General features: G+C 68.4%; 1 protein-coding gene across 1 annotated transcript in view; it reads right to left on the reverse strand.

Annotated features, from left to right (window-relative positions):
- The window catches only part of MFSD7 (major facilitator superfamily domain containing 7), a 73121-nt gene extending 72700 nt beyond the window's left edge, over window positions 1–421 (reverse strand). Inside the window, exon 1 of the mRNA XM_019517194.1 lies at window positions 204–421. Coding sequence (XP_019372739.1) covers window positions 204–350 — 147 coding nt within the window. The 5' untranslated portion in view covers window positions 351–421. The remainder of the gene's footprint in view (window positions 1–203) is intronic.
- Between the last annotated feature and the right edge of the window lie 260 nt (window positions 422–681).

Here is a 681-nt window from a genome sequence, read left to right on the forward strand (position 1 = left end):
CTCTGAGCTGAACCCCCCTCGCTGCCTGTGCGCGCCCGCACACACGGAAACTCCTCAAGAAGCCCTGCGCCCCCACCCCCCCCGGCTGCTGCTGAGATCACACCTCCGTGGTCTTTTTGTTTTATTCTTCCTCTTGTAATTGGTATCCGAGGCCAACTGAGCCCAAGCTCATTCCCAGTCGGAGAGCCCGGACCCGCACTCACCGTGGCGTTGGAGCAATTGATCAGGCAGACGACGCCCAGGAGGAACCACCGCCGCTTGTACGTCCTGAAGTGCCTCAGTTTCTCCAGGCCCGGCTGCGCCGGCGTGGGCAGCAGCGCCTCCGACTCCCCCGCCGCCTCCTCGACCATGCTCCCTCGGCCGCGGGGCCGCTCAGCCGGGCGGGCTAATGGCAGCAGAAGCTCCGGCTGAACTTGCCCAGCCCGCCCCGGCGAGGCGGGAGCCCGGCTGCGCTCATGAAACAGTTTCTCTTTGTGGCCGCCCGCCGCGCGCACCCGGGTCCTAGCGCCGCCCGCCGGCTCTCGCTGCCTAGAGGCGCTCAGCACTCGGCGCGGCTCTGGGCGCGGAGCAGGGTGGCCGGGCGCTGGCTGCTGCCCATTTCCCCCTGAGGTCGAGGCACAGCAAGCAACGGAGATCAGGCGGCCTCTCTCCCCCGGAGGCCCGTGTTTCCTGTCGTGGTCC

The sequence above is a fragment of the Gavialis gangeticus genome, unplaced genomic scaffold (genome assembly GCF_001723915.1).
Source record: "Gavialis gangeticus isolate Ggan-Ray unplaced genomic scaffold, GavGan_comp1, whole genome shotgun sequence".
NCBI classification, from domain to species: Eukaryota; Metazoa; Chordata; order Crocodylia; family Gavialidae; genus Gavialis; species Gavialis gangeticus.